Genomic DNA, 24,404 nt, shown 5'->3' with positions numbered 1-24,404 from the left:
GGGTACCCCTCGAGGGACAAACAATCATAGATCCCCAAATACAATCTCAGCATGACTAGGGTATTATCTCGCTAGCCGAGAGCCAGAACCTGGGTAAACCTTCGTCTTCATCCTAACCATCGAGTTCCTAGCCTTTTAGCCACCCTATAGTTTATTGCCGACACCGATCGTCGACACATGTGATGGTGTGATTCTTACACAAGAAAAGTATGGATCTGATATTTTGAACAGAGTAGGGATGAATGATTGTAAACCAGTCAATACTCCCTTGTCTATATTAGAAGAACTTTCGGCACAAGGAGGTTCACCTCTTGAACCAAGTGATAGCACACAATACAGGAGTATAGTTGGGACACTTCAGTATCTCACTTTGACTAGACCTGATATATCCTTCTCAGTTAATAAGGTCTGTCAGTATCTACATGCTCCAACCATAGAACAATGGACTGTTGTTAAAAGAATACTGAGATATCTGAAATACACCAAGAAACTTGGGCTAAAAATTAGCAAAACTAATTGTCTGCTTATAAGTGCTTTCTCTGATGCAGATTGGGCAGGTTGCTTAGATGACAGGAGATCCACTGGTGGTTTTTCAGTCTGTATAGGACAAATCTGGTCACATGGAGTGCAAGAAAACAAGCTACAGTCTCCAGGTCAAGCACAAAGGCAGAATACAAGGCTCTGGCTGATGCAACATCAGAGGTTATATGGATCCAAACCTTGCTTCAAGAAATAGGAGTGGTAGCTCCTAGAGCTGCTAAGGTATGGTGTGACAATATTAGAGAAAAATAATTAACAGCTAACCCGGTGTTTCATGCTCGTACCAAACATATAGACGTTGATTATCACTTTGTGAGAGAAAGGGTGGCCCGAAAATTACTTGAGGTTGAATATATTTCTACAAATGATCAAGTGGCATGTGGCTTCACTAAAACCTTGATGGTTTGACAAATGGAAATGTTTAGACATAATCTAAATCTTACAGGTTCATATTGAGGGAAGTGTTAGATATACGCATATACATTGTAACCATATATAGTTGAGAGAAGGTTGTTCGGCTATAGATAGATAAGATTATATCTCCTGTGTATTAGGAATAGCCTAACTATACCATAATCATCTATATATATATATATATATATATGCATGTACTGCCTCAGCCGTATTAGGCTTTTGTTATTAACACACAGTCGTCCCACTATAGACGTTCCATGCTTCACAACACAGACTCGCACGCCAGGAACACACCCAGACGCGCAAGGCACGACACATATGCATGGTGTGACACCACAGCCATGGGACACTCTCTATGTCATGTTTATTCCTAACACAAAGCACACAATATGTATGAATTTCTAGGTATTACTATGCATCAAGTATCTAAAAAATGGGAGGACAAACAATAGAGTAGTTATGGTTACCTCTATACACTAATACAACAACAGATTCAACGCCTTGACACCCTAGGCTCTTGCCTGGACGTTGCAAGCATCATTTCTATATAAATCTAAATCAATGATCGATATTCTTCTTTAATAATAACACTAGTAGTAGGATACTACCAGTAGAGAGCATCGTGCTCAATAACTTTGTAGGCGGTATGGGTCACTAAAAATTTGATGTTGACCTTAGGACGTTGTGGAAGCTTCTTGAGTTGGTCCTTTATAGCAGACGTGATTTCCTCCATATGAATATCATCGGACACATGGATAAAAAATTCGATATGTTTGAGAGATGAGATGTGTTGGATGCCAACCTCTAAACCGCTGTATGTATGTTGTGCCCTACTTGCACCGAATTCGAGGCTAAGCCATTCAAGCTTTGGCATGCCTCCTTTGAATATCAAACCAGGTCCATATGGATGAGAGAAACGTATGCGTGCCAAACATTGAAATGCACCATTGCTGATACTGATTCCAGACTTGAGAGGCCCTTCTACATGTAGGTGTAGGATAAGAAGAGCAGGCAAATCTTCAAGAACACGTACATCTCCTCTTTCTATTCGTCTCACCTTGATGTCCAAGTAGGTCAGACTAGAAAGTGAGGGATCAATCCACTTTGGAAACCTAGAGAAGTGTTTACCCTCATAAACAAACTTCTCGAGGAAACATGGTGGACACCATGAATGTGCAAAATAGTCTCCTCTTCCATTGTCGTTTCTAATAAAGAGTGTCCGGAGGTTACTTCTTCCAAGCTTGCAAAGGGATTGCATCGATGCTTCGTCAGACAAGAACCTTACTTTAAGCACCCTTAAATTTCTCAAAAGCTGTAGATCTTTCTGAAGATTTAATAAATTTGTGGAGCTTCTACAATATAAAACCCCCAACTCGTGAAGAGATTCCATGTTACCAAACCCATCTGGCAAAGTGAGATCATCTCCAACAAGACGCATCAATCGTTTCAGCTCAATAACAGTTCTAGGCAGCACAAATAGTGAAGTATCACGTAAATCGAGTGTCTGCAGATTCTCTAGCTTCCCAATTTTGACAGGTAGGCAGTCAATTTTTGACCAATGGAGGCCTAAATAGTTTAGATGAAACAAGCTTACAATGCAATCAAGATAACTATTCCTGAGATCACAGCGCTCAAGATTTAGCACTCTAAGAACAGGTAGGCTCAAAAGAGGAGACATCATCCGGCCATCAACATGGCATATGTTAATTGAACGGAGATTAGATGAACTCAAGGTTACTTGTGATATTGCCCTTGTAGTTTCTTGTTTATTCCATACAAAGAGCCGACGGATCCGTTTATTTGAAGATCGGGGGTCCTGACCATCTGACTTGTTCAAAAAATTTTCTTCAATTGACCGAGAGATGGTGAAGTTCAAGACTATATCGTGGACTCGGCATCCATCTTCTCCATTTGGACTGATTTGTATGTGTTGGACCAATCTCCTATTTATCAACTCGTAGAAATAACTCTATGCAACTTCCTCCAAAGTAAAGCCTTGTTTTTCCGTGATGAATCCTTCAGCTATCCATCTCCATACCAAGACATCTTTACCAATCTTGTGATCCTCTGGGAACATACTGAGGTACAGTAAACAATTTTTCATATGGTGTGGCAGATCGTTGTAACTCATAAACAATATCTTATCCATTACCTCGAGGTCATTATCCTTCTCATTAGTAGAATCAATATAATTCAGAACTCTCTCCCAGTCTTCCTTTCTTCTTGGCTTATCAGCTAACAAGCTAGCCAGAGTAATAATGGCTAAAGGCAAACCATCACATTTGTAAAGTATATTATTTATAACCCCTTCCAGATGACTAGGAAATTCATTTTCAGTACCAAAAGTCCTTGTGAGAAATAACTTTTCGGAGTCACTTTTGCTAAGAGGTTTCATTTGGTAGACAAAGCTCTCATCTGAAGCACAGCAATATTGAGCTAAACTTTTGATCCTGGTTGTTGTGATTATTCACTTTTATGCTTGTTTTTAGGAAGAGCACATTGTATTGTTTCCCATGCTGACCTTTTCCAAATGTCATCAATCACAACAAGGTACCTACAAGAAAGTTTGTGAGCAGTATGAATCGATCATTTTTAGGCTAATAAATGCAACCATATTCATTTTTGCATACTTATGACATTCTACATGCATGTAAACGTAGCTGCACAAACTACTTTTTGTAGGTTATTTTTCAGCCCAAAACAATGTTGATTCTTTGAAGCAACAAAACTTCATCATTGCTAAAAAAAATAGAAACAAATACTTTCAATTTGGTTCCTTGTTAAGGTCACCGTTAGGTAGGGCACATGGCTATAACCCAATACATAAGAGAGAAGAGAGATGCACATATCCCCCTTTCCCTTTGGTTATATTAATGGCCATGTAAGCCATCATGAGACGGCCATATGTTGTACACCCTCCCTCTATTTTTTTACTATATGTCACACTTTGAGTGGTACACGTGTTAAGCAAAGTATTAGATTAAGTGAAAGACAAGTTAAAATTACTATGCTAACCATATTTAAATACTCATTCTGTCCCTAAATGTTTGACGCTGTTGACTTTTTAATACACTTTTGACTATTCGTCTTATTCAAAAAATTTACATGATTATTAATTATTTTTATATCATTTCATTTATTGTTAAATATACTTTTATGCATATATATAACTTTACATATTTTATAAATAATTTAAATAAAACAAACGGTCAAACATATGTCAAAAAAGTCAACGGCGTCAAACATTTAGGGACGAAGGTAGTACATTGTAAATACAAAAGAGTAGCTAGTAAGATGTGTTTTAGGAGAGAAACTATACAATAAATAGAGGCAACCAATGAAAGCAAGCAATAAATTGACATACATTGAGTTATGTTTTAAAACAATGTGTGCAAAACAGGTAACTCTCCAGTGTATTTTACTGATAGTATTATACCACCGACAGAACTAATCTTAGTCATTGATTAAAAAAGTATTTTTGTACTTTATTAATTAATAGATTAGCAATATTTTGTAAATTTGTTTTCTTTTTGCAATAAAGATCACAATATAAAGGACAATTTTACCCCTTCAAATTTCTATTACACCTAATATTGTTATTGTTAGTAGTATAATTTAATCACAGTCATCCGACAATAATAAATCAACGGTATGAACTAAATTCAACCACCAATAAAATACACCAGAGTCAGTCCTAAACTATGTCTTACAAAAAGCAGTAAAGGGAACACAAAGTCGGCCACTAAACTTACCGTTCCTCTTGAAGACATGTTCTTAGCTTGTCGATAAGTTGTTGATCACTGTATGATTCTGTCGGTTGGCTGCTCTTAATCTGAGAAAGCAACTCCCTTAGAAGGTTATCCATGTCAGGCTTTTGCGATACAGACACGAAAGCGGAAAAAGAGAAACACCCTTTAATCTTATCGTACACCCGTTTAGCGAGGGTAGTCTTGCCTAAACCTCCTGGTCCAACAATGGAGACAACCTTACGCTGCCCTGTTGGCTCCCCATCCTGATCATTAGCGAACCAATCAACGATTTCCTTGCTTGGTCCCTCGATGCCCACGAGCTTTTCTGCCTCCACATACAGGGCAGGCAGCCGTGGATCAATTTCTCGATGAAATTTGCCAGAAGCGCCCTCTTCAATCCTGTACCTCTTTTGCCGCTCGTATGCTTCACTGACAAGAACATTGAGATCCTCAATTTCCTTCGCAAACTTGTGCCGGTGATGAAGCTTCTTCATCTTGCGGAGGGCCTTGTGGAGGACTTTCTTGACTACTCCGGTGGTGGTGTCAGCTGGCTCATGGTCGATGGCGTCCTCCATGTCGTGGGCAAGCTCGCGGATCTCCGCCATCCAGACCTTCACCTGCATGTCTGGATCCTCCATGCCCGCGTACTTCTCCATCGCGACGCCGATGGCTGTCAGCTCCTTCCTGAGCTGTTCCAGCTTCTTCCTCACGCCCTTCACCTCCATGTACTTCTTCTCTATGAGGTTGGCGAGCTTTCGCAGTAGAGGGCTCATCACCCCCGTTAGGGCGCTCACCACGATCTGCTCCATGACTCCTCCCATCTCTCTCAATTGCAGGCTATATAATCAGCTCACTCTCTTGGATGATCAGCCAATAATAAACTATGGTGTGGCTGCATGCATGAATTTTGAAGTTGTGTGACCAATTTTGAAGTAGCAAGAGCATCACTTTCCTTTTCCCATATATTTCAATTCAGTGGATGATTTCCAGGGGCACTGATTTCTTGTCTCAGAAGAAATAGTTAGGAAACAAAAAATATACATCTATCCTTGTCACGAACATGACTTCCAGTAGTTAGTGCTAGTTTCCAGGTAGCTGCGTTCTTCTTTTAAAATATATTTCTTTTTTCTAAAAAAAATATAAATGTTAGACATTGTTTCAAGCTTCTTGCCGTTTGTATTGCGTTTGTTGGGTGGGAATATGACTAACTTAGTTATAGCCAAATTTGTAGTTTTTCCTTACTAGTGGTGTCCATTGAAATTAGCTTCTGCATATGTTTGTGGAGTGAAACATATGACATTGTAATCTTTGCACTACAGAGTTTTTCAAAAATTTGTAATGATAGTTTGAGTGATATGCTATAGATGAACGCAATGCACAGTAGTCTTAAATTTGACCTTCCCCTTATTTTCTTCTTTGCTAGATATACCTAGTAGGCACCTTACACTGCACACAAGTGGAGAACTCCTCCTAAGGGCAACTACAACGCTTAGTACTTAGTGAGGTTTTTAAAATAGGATTAAGCTAAGCGCTATACTTAAAAGCCTAATGGTTCAATGCTAAAGAGTTGACAGATGCTTAAAATTATGATCACCATTTGTACCACCCATACCGACTCTAAACAGGTTTGGAAAATTCTCCTAGACAGTTTCTTTTTTTAGACCGTATATGCTTTAGAGATCATTGAGTGGATTGTTTATCTATTTAAATATACAAATAAATTAAAGATTTTGATAAATTAACTTAAAATATAGCTAAAACCAAAATGGTCTAAGCAACACAGAAGAAGAAAGTTTTTTTTTTTTAAAGAAAACGTTATTGTTCGAAGCGTGGAACAAATAATCCGTTTCAATAATCCAATGAATAAGCTGAAAAGGACAGGACACATCACAATCACAGTTAGCATGAGTTTGACCTGACACTCTTAATTATTGAGTCTGAACCAAGAGCAACATGAATTCTAGCATCCTGATTAAGCACAAGCATTTCCAATATTTAGATTTATCACTGAGGAGTAGTTGTTTTATTTTCTAGCAGACTACATCCATCAGCGCAATCGACAAAACTTCAGGCTTGCATCACCATGTATCCACTGAACATATGCAATTGTAACTTGTAAGAGTTTCACCTGCAACTTGTCCCAGCAGCCAACAAGAAACTTGGCAGATGCAATGACAGGTCAGTGTTTGGTGGCTGTCATTTTCGATGGTTAACAGGAACAAATTAAGCAGCAGGAAGACCTCCTCTGCTATGGAGGACCAAGCTACAGAATATATGCAAAACACAAACTATAGCTTCTTCACAATAACTAGATCATTACCAAGGTCGATTGAGGGAGTAAGTACAAAAGGCATTTTTACAGAAGAAATTAACACTACAACCCTGATATTGAGGGATTAAGTAAAAGATTCATATTTGGGAGGAATATAGCACTATATTACTTTTAAGACTTTAAACCTAAATATGCATAGCATCACCAATTCCACCTCTCTGATTTCAGCAAATGCCATTGCTTTTCACCAAATAGACTCCCTGCACTAGAACCACTATGCACAATGTTATAAGGTAGAAATAAATATATACCAAGCACGCGCAGAATATAGGTTTGCCGTTTGCTAAATCCAATCAAGCATAAGCTGAAGTTTACCGTCAGTAATTCTGTGTACGAAGTTAAGAAGTTGAACTATTCAAATATTTGTTCATTCCTTGTGAAGCTTTTCTGTTCCTGTCCTTTAAATTGACACACCTAGGTCCGGTAATCTTCTTGTTGTGAACAAAAGTAGGACTCATGGGAGAGACGACTAGTTCGTTCTTGAAATACAGACGTTGGACGAAGATGGATGCATAGGATTGGATGTTAGAATTAAGGATTTATTTTAGTGTACTCCAAATTTATTTTGGACCATTCATTATGTCTTCATCAAATGGTTGATAGATGTCTTACCTCTTTGGTGTAAGATCTCAAAATAAGAAAATATTTTAAATGCCATTAAAACATCATTTTGGCTATGCATGTTAACTATTAACAAGATATCATATACTGTCTTTTTAAATTTAAATTATGAATTGCAAAAAATTACTTATAAAAAATTATCCATCGTCTTTCCAAATCATATTTAAAAAGTATCATGAAACTTGATGCTAAAATGTTAAAATTTTAAAATCGACGGCAACTCGAATTTGAGGATCATGAAAAAAATAAATGACTTGTCATTTAAAACTGCAGTAGAAATGTTGAAGAAATCATATGTTTGAAAAATATTTATTTGAATTCCATGGATTTAAATTTAAAAATTAAAATTGACATGGAAAACCATTATTAATTGTGCTAGATTTATTTTCCTTAATTTCAGCCATGCATGATTAATTTTAGGAAAGACTTTATGTTTACTTTCCATTCATACCTTCCCCTCATTAATTGACATGCAATGCAGTTTTTTATTTTTTAAAAAATAACATTAACAATCAATGGTTGAGATTTATTAGTGCTCTTACCCCTATGAAGGTAAGATGGAGCACCTTAAAAGGGCAACGTTTGACTATTTGTCTTAATCAAAAATTTAGTATAAATATAAAAAATGATAAGTTGTACTTAAAATTCTTTTGATAATAAAGTAAGTAATAAATGATATTTTCATTTTTTAAATAAGACAAATGATCAAATATTACAAATAAAAAAGACAAACATTTACATTATATTGTGAAACGGAGGCAGAAGTAGGTACATGTGCAGCCTGAGTCATGCAAAATAATGCAAGGTACCATGAGAAGCCGTGAGAAGCACTGTGACAGTGGAACTGCCCTTACAATCTCTAAGTCGATGAAAAGTGACGAAATGGGAAAGACATGTTTACTTAACCCAGAGGCTTAAATCTTTAAGCTATTGTGCCTGGCTCATGAGTCCATGATCTTTATACGAGCAATTTTATGGTAATTGAGTAGGTACCAAGAGATAATAATATTTTATATAAAATTTGGTACCTCCTATTTTAAGGCACCGAGAGGTACCAAAATTTATATAGAAAAAAGTGATAAGTACCTTCTTAAATAGCGTAAAATTGCTCTCCCTTATATACACTAACATGTGATTGTCTACTACAAGCCCTTGATCTTACTCATAATCTGAGTAGAGAATTAAGAAGCTCTTCCCAGAAACAACCATGCAAATAGGATGGGAATATGGATGATTGCCCCCATCTTTGGTTGAAGGAACGATATTGGGATCGGGGTCGGGGCTATTACGTTCCAACCCGACACTGACCTGTCCCGTTGCATATGCTAAGCGTGTCATGTATCCATCCCAACGCCAAAAATTTCTCTCATTGACTCAATCTTTCAGTCATACCCTTATATATGTCCCAAAAATATTGACATTTATTATATCTTACACCTCTTCATATATAGATAAAAAAAATACTAGAATATCTTTTATTCTAACAAGCAAAATAAATGATATTTTCATAATTTTTTGAATAAAACAAATGGTCAAACATTACAAATAAAAAATCAAACATCTTACATTTACATTATGAAATAAACATCTTACATTTACACTATGAAATAGAGGTAGCAGTACTTCGTATGAAGCCTGAGTCAGGCAAACTAATCCAAGGTACCATTTCTCACATTCAACAGTAATTTCATCGCTTCCATTTTCCAGCAAAATTAATATCATCATGACTTGGAGCTGTCGACCTATCATTTCCTGAATTTCTACTTGATGACATAATATGCCACTTCATTTATGATCTAGACATGACTTTTTGACTTAACCGATTTTGAATTTGACAGATCAGTCCTTATAGCTTAGTACCATTTCGTCGTCATCAATAAAGATATACTCTATCTGTATGTATTTAAATGTATGACATTTTGACCTTTAGAGATCAAGTTTGACTGTTCGTCATATTAATTTTATTTGGAAGAATCATTTATTCTATTGTGACTTGTTTTATCTCTCTAAAGGTATTTTAAGCATAATATATATTTTTGGATATTTACATTTTCTTTAAATAAGACAAAGGATAAAAACCGAGTCTAAAAGTTAAAATATCATGCATTAAAATATGGAGATAATACTGCTACTTTTCTATGTTTGCTATATTGATGCAATAATTTTACAAATATCCTAGATCTCTATGTGAATCGGGAAGCTTAATATGCAGTTTTTTTATAAATACGTAAAATTATAAGTCATGCTTAAATAACATTTAAGTAATAAATCAAATCATAATAAAAATAATTAATAATTATGTAATTTTTTAGAGCAATTTTACGTTTCTTGAGTAGGTACCGAGAGGTACCAAAATTTTAGTGTAAAATTTAATATCTCCTAGTATCTAAGATATCAATAGATACAAAAAATTATATAAAAATAAGTGGTATATCAGGACAATGAAATTAGTCTATCTAGGAACTAGCCGTGAGAAGCACTAGGACACTGGAACTGCCCTTATAATCCTTAAGTCCATGAAAAATGACGAAATGGGAAAGACATGTTTACTTACCCCATAGGCTTAAAAGGAAAATTTTACAGTGCTGCAAATTATTTCAGTCCGTCCAATGCAGTTCAATCCAAGCACCACATCCATCTTACCTCCTTGGAGGTAATATATTAGAAAATGGAAGGAAACATATTCTTGGATCTACCATGCAAAACGTTATTGCCTATAAAGAAAGTAATTAATGTGGTAATATCCCTCGCCAAATTTCGTATTTGATTTTAAACCATGAACCTGCCTCATGCAACACTAACTTTAAATCTTTAACATGTTAATGAGAACTTCATATTTAATCTATAAATAATATGACAAGAACTGAAAATATAAATATATATAATGTAAATACAAAAAAATTAAGATAAGAAAATATTTAATTATATTTTGCATATTAGGAATTCTATAACTAAATCAAATATTTAATGATATTTCATGAATCGGTAGAGTTAAAATAAACAAACAATTTTTTCATTGACCTATGGCTTGCAGGTCGATTCTAATATGATGGAATTAGTTGGTTTGTTCACCTCTAATTTATTGCATGCATAATTAAAATGGGAAAGCATAATATATGGTATCAACCATTAATGTTGACCCCGGCAATCATTACTCACACATGAGAAATGCATTTTAATTTTAAGTCACATAATTCAAATAAGCATTATCAATTAATGGTCAGGATTTATTGTTAAGTCTTACTCCCCTAGAGGTAAGGTGGAGTACCGTAAAACAGCTCGATCGAGGCTTAAATCTTCGAGCTATTGTGCCTGGCCCATGAGTCCATGATCTTATATACACTAACATCTGATTCTCTACTGCAAGCCCGTGATCTTACTCATAATCTGAGTAGAGATCGAATTAAGAGTGTGGAGGTCTGGAGGATATAATATTGTTTGCGAACCGAGAGCGAGCGAGAGAGAGATATGGGAAGAGATGCAGTGAGCGCCTTGGCAGGGGTGATGAGCCCTTTGCTTGGCAAGCTCGGTAGCCTGATCGAAAAGGAGTACGCCGAGCTCAGGGGCGCGAGGAAGAAGCTGGAGCAGCTCAGGAAGGAGCTCATGGCAATCAACCTCGCGCTGGAGAAGTACTCGGCCATGGAGAATCCCGACGTGCAGGCGAAGGCCTGGGCGTCGGAGATTCGCGAGCTGGCCTACGACATGGAGGACGCCATAGATCTCTTCACCTGTCGCGCCGAGCATGATCAGCCTGCAGCTGCCGCCATGGGAGCCAAGAGGATCGTCCTCAAGATCCTTCGCAAGGCGAGGAGGATCCACCACAGGCACAGGCTCGCCAAGCAGATGGACCACCTTCAGGTTCTTGCCAACGAAGCGTACATGCGACACAAGAGATACAAGCTCGAACAAGACGACGACACGGCCTCTAGCAGCTCGTCGTCTATGGTGATTGATCCTCGGTTGCCAGCGCTCTACGTGGAGGCCGAAAAGCTCATGGGCATCGAGGGCCCAAGCAATGAGATCATCGAACAGTTGGTCGGTGGCGAGCCTGCAGGGACGAAGCAGCAGCGCAGGGTTGTAGCTGTGGTTGGATCGGGAGGTTCAGGCAAGACCACTCTTGCCAGGCAGGTGTTCGAGAGGATCAGCAGCCAGTTCTCCTGCGCAGCGTTCGTGTCCGTGTCTCGGAAGCCCAACGTAAGCAACATTCTGAGGGAGTTGCTGTCTCGAATTTGGAGCAACCACCATGGGAGTTCTGGAGCAATCGATCTGTACAGTGACGAACAACTCATCGACAGGCTAAGAGCATGTCTCGAAAATGAAAGGTTGGTAGACTTCACTTTCTTGTTATCTTTTTATGAAAAATAAGATAACTGAATTAGTTTTTCATAAAACACATTTTTTGTTAGTTTTTATTTTTTTAAACAATTAAGACATTTGTTTTGTTCTTTTTAGCTTGTTGTACGTCTACATGGAAACAGGACTTTAGTTTAGATACTTGAACTTGTTTAATAGCAAGTGGTTGTAGTAGTAATTGTGACTCAAAGACTGTTCTGTAATAAACGAATTATACATCAAATCAACTTGCTCTATCTCCTTTAAAAAAAGTAAAAATATCGACATTCTTGCCAAACTAATACAATCCTGCAGTAAAGCTGCAATTAATTACAGAGGTTTACATGGGAATTGAATTTTTATCCAGTATAGGGCAAGGGACTGAAGCACCGGCTTCTTTACTATGCACGAAAAATATCTTAAGGTATTAAAAATGTTTTTTTTGTACCTTGAATTGTTTCAAGATACTAAATTTTACACTAAAAATTATGATACCTCAAATTACTTTTTTAAGAATCTATACTACTATAAACATTGCTACTGACATAGAATCTGCCATCACCATCACGAACTCCTTTTTTTATCTATAAAAGAAAAAATAATAGTGAATTTTATATCTTAACTGTTTTCACTAATTCTACTTATTATGAGAAGAAAAGGACCGTGAGATTAATAGACTCATATGTTAATAAAATTATATATGTATGTAACAATTAAAATATAACACATATAAAAAATAATGTTAATAACATGTTATGATACTTTTTAAAAGTTAAACCCTATTGCAACGCACAAGCAATGTGCTAGTGATAAAAAAGTGTCCAAAGTACTATTTCGTCCTACAAAAGGTATCTAAGGGTTGTTACAGAAAACATCCAAATTGGAAGCAACTAAATTTTTAGTATTTATATTTTCATAAATACTTGTGGCACTTCCTAATTAATGCAAAAATTGATTTATTACTGCTTCACAAATTTGTGTTTATAGGTACCTTGTTGTGATTGATGATATTTGGCAAAAGTCGGCATGGGAAATAATACAGTGTGCTCTTCCTAAAAACAGCCATGCAAATAGAATAATCACAACAACACGCATCAGAAGTGTAGCTGAATTCTGCTGCACTTCATGCGAGGGCTTTGTTTACCAAATGAAACCTCTTAGCAAAAGTGACTCTGAAAATTTATTTCTGAAAAGGACTTTTGGTGCCGGAGAAAAATGCCCCAGTCACCTGGAGGGAGTTATCAATAAGATACTTTACAAGTGTGATGGTTTGCCATTGGCCATTGTCACTTTAGCTAGCTTGTTAGCTGATAAACCCAGAAGAGAGGAAGAGTGGGAGAGAGTCCTAAATTACATAGTTTCTATGCCCAAAAAGGATAATGAGCTGGAGGTAATGGACAAGATTTTGTCTCTGAGTTACAACGATCTACCTCACCATATGAAAAACTGTTTCCTGTACCTCGGTAGTTTTCCAGAGGATCATCATATTGGCAAAGACATTTTGGTATGGAAATGGATAGCTGAAGGGTTCATCGTCGCGAAACACGGGTTTACTTTGGAAGAAGTCGCAGAAAGCTACTTTTATGAGCTCATAAACAGGAGTTTGGTCCAACCTGTAAACATGGTACATGGGGTAAGTGAGCAGGGATGCCAAGTCCATGACATAGTACTGAATTTCATTCTCTCTCGGTCAGCTGAAGAGAACTTTTTGACGATCCTGGACGGTCATCATGAACAACTCCCATCTTCAAGGACAAAGATTCGCCGTCTCTCTGTCTGGAACAAGCAAGAATGTGCGACGTTAATGTCACAAGGAAGCAAGAAGTTGCCCCATGTCCGTGCAATTAGTATGTTCCATGTTGATGGATGGACAGTGCCTCCTGTTTGGGACCTACCTGTTCTTCGAGTGCTGGATCTTGAGGGCTGCCATGCTCTCAGGAATGATCATCTCAATTGCATTGTGAATTTGTTTCATCTCAGATATCTGAGGCTTTGCAAGACAAGCATTGACAGTCTACCGGTCCAGATTGGGAAGCTCGAGTATTTGCAGACGCTTGATGTAAGCTCCAGTCTGGTAAGACGTCTGCCAGAGAGCATCATCCAGATAAAGAGAATGACGCGTCTTGTTGGCGATGAACTCGTGCTGTCAGATGGGTTTGGCAACATGGAATCTCTTCAGGAGCTGGGGGTTCTTGATGGCTGCAGCTGCTCACTGAATTTCGGGAAAGATCTTGAACTTCTGACAAAGCTGAGGGTGCTTCGAGTAATGTTCAGGTGCGAAGAGACAGGTGATCTAGATACCAGAAAGAAACATTTGATGTCATCCCTCTGCAAGCTTGGGGGTAACAGCCTAAGGTCTCTCTACATTCAGAGCTCTGTCACCGGTGTCGACTGCTCAGCGGATTCATGGTGCCCTCCTCCGATTCTGCTCCAAAAGTTCGAGTACAGAGGTGTCCGCTACTTCTCCAGCTTTCCCAGGTGGATCAAGCCTTCGCTCGCTCATCTTGCCTACATGGATTTCAGGATTCAGCAAATGGAGCAGGGAGATCTACGTGTTCTTCAGAGCTTGCCCGCCCTTCGTGTCCTATGCCTGAGTGTCAAACAAGTTCTGGGAGATGGACTCATCGTCAGTCATGGTGCATTCCACTCTCTGACACGGCTTGGGTTCTGTAATATCGATGGACCTGCTCTGATGTTTGGAGCAGATGTGCCAAGGCTTGAGTGGCTTAAACTTGAATTCAATGCGAGTAGAGCTCAATCAACATATGGCAGTTTAGTAGCTGGTGTCCAGCACTTGTCCTCTCTTAAATGTATTGATCTCACTGTTGGGATGATCTCTGAGACTGAAGATGAAAGTGATCCTACGGGGGTCAAGTCTATCATCAGTCGCCAGGTCAAGATGCTCCCCAATAATCCCAAGGTTAACATCACATTTCTGTAGGGCATTTAGCTCATGGACTGCTGCTAGGGTGACATGCCAAGTTATAGGAAGCTTTTATATGTGAGATTTACTTGGTCCAATAAAAAGTATCTCGAGATACCGGTACCTCGAGGTACCAAATCGTTTCTCACCATTCGATCTAGCTGAGTGAGATGTGCACTGTTAGATTCAATGATCGGAAACCAGTACCTCGATGTACTTTTTATTAGACTGAAGTGAATCTCTTTATATGTATGCAGTGTGTTTCATATAACTGTAATGTATTTTACAATTTATTCCACCGAAATTCGTATCAATGGAGTGATGGTTGTTGGATTGCAGCTGCAATAATGTCATTTATTTGGAGGTCCACCCTGCTGAATTGAGTTAAAAATAGTTCCATCTACAAAATATTAGCAGCGTATTTTGTAGACCACCTAGGGGTTGCAAAGTTTTCCTTTGTTCCCCTCTACATAAAGGATTTATTGGTGATCTCTTTCTTACTTATATTTCTCCATTTACATAAATAATTCATCTATTCCAAAATATAAGTAAATATTAATTTTCAGAATAAATGAATAGGATGTCCCTTAATAAATAAGGGATGGATGAAGGTGTAAAGGTAGGTGGAGATAGGATATAAATAAATTTTAAATTGAAGTAATTGACCCATGAAATTGTTGAAAATATCAACATTATGTAGTTTTTATTTATTTTATAAATAAATCATGATATTGACGATGCAATTTAACATAGCTATCTCATATGAATACGATCTAGACATGCAAACGAAAGCAATATCCATAAATATATCAAATATAAGTAACATAACTTAAATGTACAGATAGTTCTTAACCATAGCGCCTACAGCAGTGCTTGCACAAACGTTGTGATGTAGTAGCACACGTTGATGATGTCACGCTATATCCAAAAAAGGAAGATGTACCGTGGTGGACAAACTGCGATTAGTCGTGTATACTACTTCCTAAAAACCTTATTCACCCTCTCCTAATCTAGGATGTCAAGGTGACAATTCTAGAGGCCTCGTCTCCTGATTTGTCGATGCACGTTGGTTAGCGGGACTAAGTAGACGATGTGCGACAACACGGTACAGAGGAGGTGAAAAAACGCTTGTTGTTTTCGCGTGTGTTTCATGGAGGTAACGACTTGGTATTTATAGAGAAATCAGGACACCTACATTATATCTGCGGCATGTAACCAATCTGAACTATATGCGAACTAGATAAACGAGAATTCTAAAGCAAACTCTAAATAAATCCGGTAAAACTTGCAGCAAAACAAAATTGCAAAAAAGGCCGCATCTGCACAAGCATGAGAAGCTCATTTTGATAACTATTCACGTGCATTTCGCACGCATGCGCCACCTAGGCCCGGTGAGGTGAGCAAGTGCATCTGTGCTTTTCTAGTTCTCTCTCACTCCATTTCTCAAATGGCTAGGAGACCATCATCACCTATAAGAAGATTCTCATATATTGGAATAAACAAGATGGAGCTAAAGTTTATATGCATACATCTTATGAGGTGAGCTTTCAATATTTTCTTAGAAATTATTTTTCCTATGGGCTAAGGCCATACTTGAATTCTAAATAGAAATAGGGCTTGATCAGGCCTTGCCTCTATCCAACAATATCAACTCACCGGTTATCTTTACTACTATAATGCTCATCCTCTTCCCAACTTTTACTATCTCGTTTTTCACACATACTTCTCGAACTACTATACAAGCTATTTTTTAAATATTATAAAAAAAATTATTTTTTAAAAAACAAATCAACCCACTTCTTAGCTTTTAATACTTAATTAATTATGCACTAACCTTTTCTAAATCCCCCAACCAAACACACCCTACAAATGGAGTCGTCCTCCTCGCCAACCACAAATTCTCCCCCGCCTCCCCCCCAAAAAAAAACCGTCTTGCCTAAAAAGACAATCCCAAAAAAAGAAGTGTTCCTGGATGAAAATTCACCCACTAAAAAATGGATAGAAAAATATGAATCATAAGACCATTCATCCGTCTTTCTTGGGATCCGGTTGTAACTAGGAATGGTAATGGGCCAAGGCCCTTGTGTTCTTTCACAACCCTATTTAATTCTTAAAAATTTTTAGTTCAAAACTATGTACAATTTTATTTTCATCTCGTTTTAAAATCAACCATTAAATTTTATAGGTAAAATAGTTAAACCCATTACATTGCTAGTTATAACATACATACATATCATTAGTTTAAAAAGTCACAGCAATAACAATGCCTCATCCTAGCCAGTTCTCAAAATTTATATTCTGCGTACAGAATGTTGAAGCTTTCTATTCAAGAAGGATAAATTACCTTCTAAAGATTGAAGTGTTTCTATTCTTCATTTCGAAATTTTCCGTTCAGTTTTAAAGACGTTATACTTTCTTTACTCAGTTTCTGTTTCAGAGAGGGATGTGCGCAAGCTCAATAATGTTACCAAGCTAGCCGTAGCTAGAGCAACTCCAAAAGTTCCCCAATCCCAACATGTCATCTCTGTTTTTTAGGTAAATCGAAAAAAAACTACATCCAACAGTGTGTCATCTGGCTTCTCAAATTTTAGCAATTTCCTATATCCTCTCGTTTGCGCGCATATATGGGAGTCAGCGTTTCGCTTAGCATCTAAAAATGTACGACACTGGGTTTCTCTCGCACCTCGGCCTGGACTTTCATCGTGTGATCTTTTCCTTATGCCAACGCTGCCCCTTCACCATCCCCTCACCGCCCAGCACGCTGCCCTGCCAGCAAGCCTCGCCCTCGCGCGCCTAGTGCCTTGCAGACGCGCCCCCGAGCTGCCCCCAAGGACCGCGGCTCCGCCCCGAGCCTCGCCGTCGTGCTTGCTCGCCGCCCGGAGTTGCGCCCTGGCCCGTGGGGTGCAACGCGGGACGCCGCGGCGGCGCGGCGTCGGGCGGCTTGAGGAAGGTGACGACACGGGAGGGATTGGTGGATGCGATCTCTACCTCTGCCGTCTTCAACTATTAACGGTTTTGAGGACTATTTCTATTTTTGGCAAGTGGAATATCCCAAACTCTTAGAGATAAAACAAAATTTCTTTTACCATATTGTTTAAATTTGCCAAAACACGCGGGAGGTTGTCACTAGTATGCATGCATGCCTTTATAGTCAAAACTGGTATTCTAAACTATGCCATTCTAACAACAATTCTGAAGAGATTTTTACAGTTTTGTAAGAGTAGTTTTCTGATAACAATTCACAAGCAAATTCCCAATTGCACCTGGGAAGAGCCCAATTCACCGAGGGCCCACCTTCAGTGAGACCGTAGACAGAGGGAAAAAAAAAAGGAGGAACAAATATCTTATCCGGTCACTGAATGAGCATACCTCGAGGGACGGCGCGCGAGCTGCTCATGGCCACCACCCCCGCCGCCGCGGCGACCATGGTGGCGGCGCGCCCCCGCCCCCACCCCGGCCTCCGCTTCCGCGTGCGCGCCGCCTGGGACATGAACCCGGGCGCCGCCACCGTCGCCGTGCCCAAGACGTCCAAGCCCAGGGCGAAGCCCCCTCCCCCGCCGCCGCCGGTCACCGCCCCGGCCCCCTCCCACGCCGACCTCTTCGCCCGCCGCGGCAGCGGCGGCGAGGGCCAAGGTGACCCATCCCACTTCCCGGCCTGCTCTGTGCTTAGCTGATGATAATGATAGTGGTAGTGTACCACCATAGCTAATGTATGTATGACATCTACTGAGAGGATATGAAATCAGGTCTAATAAATTGTTATGTGGAGTTGTTGTCGTCGATTTGTAGGATTGGTAGAAGAATGGTTGTGTCATCTGTATCTATGTTGTCAGTTTTTTTTGTAGTGTAGAGTTGAAATGGTTGCTCCGCGAATGTCAGATTTTGATTGATGGATTGTTGCTTGGTTTGTAGTACCAAAGAAGACCACAACTATGGGTTTTGAGAGGTGGTGGTTGCCGCCTCCACCAGAGGTGAAGAAGCCTCGGTCGCTCTACAATGCTGCGTCTTTGGCGTACTTGGGGGACTGCATATATGAAGTGAGAATCAGTCGGCTTGATTGTGGTTTTTTACACGCTAAAATTGTTATTCACTTACATTACATGTATGTCAGCCTATTTGTCACATTTGTACCATATTAGTAAGATGCATGGTTACACTGATATAGCATACTAACTGTCAACTGTGGACCTGGTAATCTGATGCTTGCTCCTCAACGATGCAGCTTTATGCTCGGAGGCATTTTTTCTTTCCACCTCTAAGCATCAATGACTACAACAAACGTGTGATGGATGTCGTGAAGTGTGAATCACAGGTATGGTTTTAGCTCTTCATCTTGCAATAGAATGGCTTAGATAGGTCGAATACTAGATACATTAGTTGTTATGATTGAAATATTAAGCTTATCTTATTATCTGTGCTTATGCATCAGTACTATGGCTTTGCCACATGCAACTTTTGCATCTTAATGCGCAGCATTCCCCTATTTCCGCTTGTTATATTTGAGCACTTTTACTTTAATGGCTGCAACTTTAATTTCTGAAGAGTAATTCTTTGGTTTTTTTTCTCTCTGTTCTGCTTGCTGTGCACCATAATGCAAAGTACCATCTGTGCATATTTTCACATTAGTTGTCACTTTTTCCCATCAGGATCTACTGCTGAACAGACTTCTTGGAGAGGATTTTCTAACTCAAGAAGAAAGGTAAACCAATAATTATAGGCTCTAGCCTTGTGCAGTTTTACTGGATTTGCTATCTCTGTGCATGTTACAATTCTATTAGGAATATTATGCACCATATAGAACTTCCACGGGCCATTTGCATTTTAGTACTAATGACTTGTAAATTCATCTACATGGTAGCCCACATGTTTCCTTTGTATTGAAAATTGTATAGATTGTGAAGTAATACTGCACTGTTTGACATTCCCTCACCAGTCTGCCACATGCCCTAGTGCTGCAATTTATTACATAATGGTTTTATATAGGGACATACTTCGTTGGGGAAGAAACATTGTTAGCAGTAAAACTCGTACCAGAAAACGGGCAGGGATTGCAGTATACAATAGAGCATCTTCACTTGAGACGCTGGTGTGTATATCTGAACCAACTATTAATTGCTATTTTGGCACCCTTTTCAATTCTAAGCTGCAAGTTTCCTGTACTACTCAATAGTATAGTTAATCGTTGCATTATCTTTCTAGAGTTCTAATCCTCACTTTGCCTGTGATGTTTCTATTATTAGATTGGATACCTTTACCTCACGAATTTCAAGCGGTTGGAGCAACTGATGTTTCAATTAGGCTTTACAAGCGGCGCTTCTTCACAACATATTGCAGATGAGCTTCGCTCGAGCTTCCAGTTATGCATCTTATCATATGATTATGGTGTTTTATCTCCAGATACTGTTGCTAACTGATTAACTTTCACAGGAAAAAGAACTCGACTTCTGTACAGTCTAAGCAAGAATCAGCGCAATGAATAGTCTAGAATGTAGTGAAGTTTGAAAAATCTAATCAGGAGTTTCACTGGTGGCTCAGTGATTGGTAGCATATGTGAATTTCTGGAACATGAGATCCAACAGTCACACAGTGAGTGGTAAGCGATTACTGTTTGTCTGTTTGTCAAACAAGCGGGAGTTAATTGAACAATATATGATCTATACATAACTGGAGGCGGCACGAGATAATGGCTTAACGTTAGTGTCTCACTCTCAGTTAGGATATGAATATTCTGATCTACCTATTTTGAGGTGCCAAAAATTGTGTTACTACAAATTTGATGGTGATGTAGGCCATGGGTATCATCAAGACTTTGTGAAGCATCCCAGTTTCCAGTATACTCTATGAGCATGGCCACAACATTTATTCAATTGTGTAATGTCCGTTGCTACAGAACTGTGCTTGCTCTCAGCTGTAACCTCTGCTATCAGCTTCATGCGTCCAGGACAATGTTATATCATATGGTACATTTTCCTTGAATGGAAACTCAAATTTGATGAAATGCATCAAAGTGTTGCTTCACTCTTTTTTTTTTCCTTTTTCAAGTTAATGGTTTGAATATGAGCAATCAAGTCGGACAAGCAACACTTGGGACGAGTTCATTACCAATGAGCCAAAGGTCATACTACAAATAACTGTTTTCTTGTGATGAGGTCATTACCATGACTTAATTTTTTAAGAACACCACCGTCAGTCGTCATTAACTCTATGACGGTTGATATTCTCTGTTGCAAATAGGATCCTCTGTGGTGTGGTACTGTATGTGCAGTACTGTAGGCTGACATGTGGTTCACATGCCAGCCTACACTACCGTAGAAGATCGTAACTCCCTCTGTTGTAACTTAAGCACTGTGATATTTGTTTGAGGACACTTCATAAGATAAACCATAAACCAGAGATAAGAGGGGTGGGGGGTTGTTATGAAAAAAACAAATGACATATGTGAAGGAAAAATAATTTGTGAATAAATCTTTTATACAAGTATTTCTAGTGATCTAAAAGTCAATACTGAAAAATAAAATAAACTTTAGTAAAAATTTAGGATTAAAAATTTAAATTTTGACGTATATATATGTATAAACAGAAGCACAAAGATAGGGGTGAAAGATTTGGCTACTCTAGCTACCCCAAAGGTTCAATATCACAACATCCCTTATCTCTGGTACACATTTATATTTCACTTAACTCCAATGCAAAGATAGAACAGTTGAAGAGAGGAGAGAGGTGTCGGATTCCAAGCCCAAAACCTCCATGTGCATAATATGCTTCAAATGTGCCTAAGTAATCCGAGAAAAAGCACCTTGGCCTTCGGCATTGCATGTTCTTCAAGGATCAAACCAGGTCCATATATTAATGAAGTTGAGACTATCAAAGATGAGAATCCATTTTGACCCACCCTGAGTCCATCTTTTGGGAGTTTGGTCTACAATTAGCTCAAGGACATGAAAAGATTGCATATTAAAATTTGGATTGTGTGTTTCCAGATTACAATGTATTTCCCAACATTGTTATTGTTTTCTTATAGCGGTGGTTGTTGGTCAGCGCCGGTGGTTTTTTCTTGTAAGGTCTTTTACGTAAAATTATGTGTCTACATTGTCCATATATTTTTTTTTCTAACAAATGGTATTAGAGCATTGAGATTCATCTACCTCCGTTATTCATCGTCAATTCTATCTGGTCCGAAGGCGAGTTGGCAAAGGTGTGCTTTATTTAGTCGTCGTTTTGTTGAATTAATCTCAACGAGTTGGGGGCACCCTAAATCCGAGCCAACTGCTGATGCATCCCATTGTCGTCTCTCATCAAAGTCAATTCGTCGAGATCGATCACGAATCTAGGTGGTGTCCAAGCAAGCGAGACACAAGTCCTTTGGTGTTTAAGCGCGACAATACTCAAGCACTCATCGTGTCCTACACATCGATCGATTGGCATGACATCCGCCATCCACCGAGGTCGAGCAATGCACACGACATGAAACAAACCGGTATGTTGCACAAATATGCTGCTATCTTCCCTCATCCACTTGGTAAAGTCACATATAAATTTTTAACAATCGTGTTTTTATGCTAAGAAGATAAGTTTACCTTGTTAACTCGGGTTATGCTAATCGACTGGGATTTCTAGCTCCATATAAATGGACCGAATACCATTTACCAGAGTTTCGTGCGGGTCCACATTCTAGTAGTTACTTTTAGTGCTAGAACCACCCAACTATGTTAAAACGAGGATCTTAAATATAGGAACCTCTTATGGTTCCTAACATACGGTGGCCATTGTTTTTTTTAAAAAAAAAACCAAAACACTGTATTTCAATTTCAAGCAACACAGTTATAACTAGATGGAATCCTCTGCAGTACTACACATGCAATGCTGCAAAGGATCTGGCTTAGTTATAACGGTTACCACAAGCAGGAATTAGTGATATGAGCATGCAGGCGCTGTGGAGGGGCAGCCAGCCTATGTTCTGAACATGGCGTTGAGCAGCAAGTAGTGGACCAATTGACTAGTAATTACGGAAAAGACAAATATATATATATATATATAATTTTAAGATTTTTTTATAATGTATAATGTAATGTAAATAAAAACACATGATAATACAAAATAAATAGGTAGATAGCTATACCGCATACGAAACATACGTATTATAAACAGTGATAATATTACCGAACTAAAAGTCTAGGTAAATAATTAGATATGAAATTTACATATGTAGAATGAGAAAGAATTTATATTTCTTCCAATTGTTAACTACTACATCCGTCCCAAAAAAATATCAAAATTTAGCTAACTGTTTTTTTTGTTTGGCTGACTAAAAAGATCGATCAACTAAAGAACCACTCAAAGAGGAGCGATTTGATTTTTTTTTACACTCTTAAGATTGAGGCTAGATTATTCGATATCGCAGCCCACTGTCATTGACTCAGATGATCACATATTATATTTACGAGTGTTAATATAAACAATTGGTCAACAAAGAAAATGCCAAATTATCAAATTTATCCTCAAAGAGTAATATAACAGTAATAAAAAGAAACAGGATCAAAACCGATCCATCAGCCCCACTGCCGGCGAAGAGGATCGATTTGGATTGGAGAACGAGAAGAATCCGTTCTGGTACACTTGTTGCTCCAAAACCAGAAGACGCTGGTATAATCGGGAGGAATCATTTCACACCCTAAAGCTAGCCCATAAGATAAGAAGAGACTCCTCACCTTTTAAGTTAATGCCACTTCACCTAAACATGAGACTATTCCCAACACCCATCGCCTCCGCACGCACCTCTCCTCCGGGCACCTCGCCTTCGTACATCCTGACGTCGTCGTGTTCTGGTTCGCCTCCCTCGCTGCCAAGGAGGTTGATGAGCTCCTCGTTGTGTACGGCTCCTGGCCCATCGAATGGCGCACCCATTTGCTCTCCTCGGTTGCGCCGTGCCTCCCTCCACCAGTCCATCGCCTCTAGCTCGGCCTGTCAGTTCCCGGACACATCCGCCCTCCCTTCAAGCTTCGTTAACCTGCACAAGATATCGTAGCATCAAAACAGAGTTAAACGTGTCTATCAGAGAAAGTGAATAGTAGATAAAACCAAAACTTAAAAGATATGTCTGAATTGCATTGTACGAATGTTGTTCAATGCGATTGTACGAATTTATCTAAATACTTTATTTTACATGAACTAGAAGATATGTCTGAATTGCATTGTATTAAAGAGTCATACGCATATCTTCTAAAATATTCATATTTAGTCCATTTTTAGTATACAAATGCGTTCGTAGCATGGTGAATGGTACGCATACTGCCATGAAATTCGTTTGGTTGAATATGACTGTGATAGATAAAACTGTACAATGTCCAAACATAAATTTTACTTTAATTAATTAATTTTCATTATCAAATGTCACCGTTCATTAGCATATTGTATGTTTAACTATTTATATCAACAAAAACTATATCTGACTAGAAATCAGACTCCTTATCCTAGTAGGACTCATCTCCAACTG

The 24,404-nt window shown here is 38.7% G+C and overlaps 2 protein-coding genes and 1 pseudogene across 2 annotated transcripts; 2 read left to right on the top strand and 1 right to left on the bottom strand.

Annotated features, from left to right (window-relative positions):
• Positions 1–1,307: 1,307 nt before the first annotated feature.
• Positions 1,308–5,686, bottom strand: LOC102700938 (annotated as a pseudogene).
• Positions 5,687–11,124: 5,438 nt separating this feature from the next.
• Positions 11,125–15,248, top strand: LOC102700660 (disease resistance protein RGA5-like). The gene is made up of 2 exons (XM_015842123.2): positions 11,125–11,978; positions 12,976–15,248. The coding sequence occupies exons 1-2, from the start codon at positions 11,125–11,127 to the stop codon at positions 14,927–14,929; spliced, it is 2,808 nt and encodes a 935-aa protein (XP_015697609.1). The 3' UTR covers positions 14,930–15,248.
• Positions 15,249–18,239: 2,991 nt separating this feature from the next.
• On the top strand, positions 18,240–20,899 carry LOC102706045. Its single transcript, XM_040528818.1, has 7 exons — positions 18,240–18,544; positions 18,824–18,948; positions 19,134–19,223; positions 19,558–19,610; positions 19,895–19,997; positions 20,152–20,267; positions 20,339–20,899. Exons 1-7 carry the CDS (start codon positions 18,271–18,273, stop codon positions 20,385–20,387), a joined length of 810 nt encoding a protein of 269 aa, XP_040384752.1. The 5' UTR covers positions 18,240–18,270; the 3' UTR covers positions 20,388–20,899.
• Positions 20,900–24,404: the final 3,505 nt, after the last annotated feature.

Source organism: Oryza brachyantha, chromosome 11 (genome assembly GCF_000231095.2).
Source record: "Oryza brachyantha chromosome 11, ObraRS2, whole genome shotgun sequence".
Classification (NCBI taxonomy): Eukaryota; Viridiplantae; Streptophyta; class Magnoliopsida; order Poales; family Poaceae; genus Oryza; species Oryza brachyantha.
Note: the sequence above shows the minus strand (reverse complement) of the source record. Positions and strands in the feature narration are given on the sequence as shown.